At 28.2% G+C, this 2,992-nt stretch overlaps 1 protein-coding gene across 1 annotated transcript; it reads right to left on the bottom strand.

Annotated features, from left to right (window-relative positions):
* Window positions 1–214: 214 nt before the first annotated feature.
* LOC123294863 lies at window positions 215–1,955 on the bottom strand. Its single transcript, XM_044876045.1, has 4 exons — window positions 1,634–1,955; window positions 1,291–1,550; window positions 722–1,073; window positions 215–615 (listed from the first exon to the last, which is right to left on the bottom strand). The coding sequence occupies exons 1-4, from the start codon at window positions 1,851–1,853 to the stop codon at window positions 215–217; spliced, it is 1,233 nt and encodes a 410-aa protein (XP_044731980.1). The 5' UTR covers window positions 1,854–1,955.
* Between the last annotated feature and the right edge of the window lie 1,037 nt (window positions 1,956–2,992).

The following is a 2,992-nucleotide window of genomic DNA, read 5'->3' on the forward strand; positions in this document are numbered from 1 at the left end:
ATTTTCGAAAATAAACCTAACAACTGAGGTCATATAAACATTTTAAAAAAGCTCACGAAAAAGCTTTAAAAATTAAAAACCTAAATTTAAACTTAAAAATGCATTTTTAAGTAAACAAACACAAGAAAACAAATTAAAAACCTTTAAGAATAAGAAAAATCTGTCAAAAAAACGATTTAAAAACAATTAATTCTTAATATTTTTTTTTTAAAGCTTATTTTGCATACTCAAGAAGTACTTCAACTAATCGACGTGTATAAAATTCTTTATCAATATGTTTTCCAACTAATTTTGGTTTATCTTTTCTTTCTGCTTTATTGTATTCTTCAACTGTTGGAAATGATGTATAACTAATTGGTACCAATAACCACATTGATGTTAAAAGTGCAACAATTTCTAAACGTTTGACTTCGGATTCAATGAATTCTGTACTGAATTGTTTAATAACATCTTCGGAAATTTTATGCGCGATTAAATGTTTGTGTAGTTCTTGAACGTATACTTGAATTAATGCTGTTTTATTGACTTGTTGAGAATTTGTGGCAAACACATAAACTAAATCACGAGCTGGACTTGTTAGGCAAACTGTTGAGATGTTTATTAATAGTGCATGATCTGAAAAAAAAGAAATACAGTTTATTTTCTATAACTTTGGGTAAATGTAACTTTTTTAATTGGGGTACTTTGAATTTACTAGTTTGGTGAAAAAAATGAAGCTTACCTCCAGAGCCATCTTCTTTTAACATTATATTATTTGCCCAACAATCACCATGAACGAAAACCTTAGCAAAATGAGGTGTTTCGTTTGTTGCCTTTCTTGCGTGAATATACATTTCATCTGATGTGTATTTCATAAATTTTTTAATAACAGTAGCTTCTTCAACATTTGCCTTTGGTAAATATTCTTCAGCGAAATAACGTGTAATTTCATATGAATCAGCTAATGTTTTCTTACAAACTTCTTCGTTTTCCTTTGAATAAACTTGATCCTGAACGTATTGGGATAATTCTTGAAACTTGTCCGATTGGGATACTGATAGAACAATCGATGCAGCGTGGAATTTCGCTAATGCCTGCAAAAAAGAAATTATAAGTTTCTAAACATGATAGTTCTATAAAATTTAGAAAAAAGCAATCAGCAAGATTAGTATTTTCGAAAAGAAAATCCTTATTGCGAAATTAATCCCTTTGAATTTATAAAAATTTTGAATTTATTTTACTGAACAATTGACTGAATTGTTGAAAAGTGAGAGTTTTCGGTGTATTAACAGTATATTTGGTTTTTTCTACCTTCATGACTTGTTCCGTTTGCTGTTGATTCATGCCCTCGCGACGATTTGATAGCATCCATCCACCATCTCGAAAATCTTCTGTGACTACAATTCCTTCATCAGCTCTGATGCTTTGAATCACAGGTAATTTAGACTCGAAAGTTTTTTCGATATTATTCAATACATTATTATAAACCATTGATTCGAATTTAAAAATTGATGGTGGTACATTTTTTTCATCACGATAAGGTTTTTTTACGATAACACTTTTTACAATTTCTGAAATAAAACAAAAAAAATTAATTTTGATGCTAAGAAATTCGGTAATATGGACAAATAAGTATGAAAAAAAATTTATTTACCTTTTTCTGTACCATCTACAGTAATTACAGCTTCAATTTTTACTCGAAAAAACTCAGCAATATAATTATCACCTTCGTTCAACGCTTTCGAACTTGTCATTTTTTTGATCGTAAATGTTTCATCTTTTTCATATTCTCGCATTATTCTTTCCAAATATTCCTTACTGCATGGATGTCCATCTGTTATGGCCCTCTCAGCTGAGGTAATTGAGAGAGCCATAAGAAAATCTAAATTTGTAAAAGAAATTTTGATAGATTTCTAAGAACTGTTTAAAGAAAAAAGATGAGCACTCTGGAGAGAAGTACTATTTAATTTTTTGTTTGAGTGTTGAATGTTCACTGATTTAAATAATGTAATTTTGTTTTAAGGAAACGTTTGGTTTGGACATGTTTGTCACCTATTTTGAGAATAATTTGTACAAAAGTTACATAAAATGTTTTGTTTTTAACCGAACAACAAAAATTCCAAAACAGGATCGTATAATAAATTCGTTGATCGCAGTATACTAGTTGGTTAATGAACACCAAATTACATCAAGAGGAAACAGAATTAGCACATTCCGTACCTTCAAAAAAATATTAAGTGTGAGATACTCGTTTTTGGCACTATTACATCAATCTAAGAATGACGAAAAGACCTCTTTTCAGCGTTAAATTAAAGTAATAAATAATGGAGATAAACTTTCGGGAGTGAAAATTTTTGTTGGAAATCTCCTACTCTTTAAAAATTTTTGTTTCAAATTTCTAAAAATATCGTTTTTTTCATCTTTAATTGTCTATAGCTTTTGAAATTTTTTATGTGCTAAAAACGCTTTTGATACATTTTTCTAGATGCCATTTCGTATCCAACATGCTATCACACGCATTTCTACGATCATTATCTTTATATTTCACCAATTTGAATTTGTTGACGAGACTAATTTGCCCTATAACTTTTTTATGCTGGTCGAGAGGATATCTCAATAGCTTTCGAAACATGCATTTAAAGAGATTACATTCAATAAATAGATCCGGTGATCACGAGACCTGGGTTCAACTCCTGGTACATGATTTAAAAATGGTTTTTTTTCAATTCTCTACAATTAAGCGAAAAGTTATTAGTTTTTATAGTTTACGTCATTGTACCATAAAAAATATCAATAACAATCGAAAAACTTTAACGTTTAAATTTGTATACAAAATTTAGTAAACAAACATCAATAATAAATGATTAAATAAAAATAGTTCAATATTTCTGTAATAAATAAAAATTACATTAAAACGTTTTAAAAATTGAATTGCCTACATATTTTTTTACATAATGGAAAAATAAATAAAATTTTGACTTTTCAATGTAAACCTAATGAAAATTTATTATTT

The sequence above is a fragment of the Chrysoperla carnea genome, chromosome 1 (assembly GCF_905475395.1).
Source record: "Chrysoperla carnea chromosome 1, inChrCarn1.1, whole genome shotgun sequence".
Classification (NCBI taxonomy): Eukaryota; Metazoa; Arthropoda; class Insecta; order Neuroptera; family Chrysopidae; genus Chrysoperla; species Chrysoperla carnea.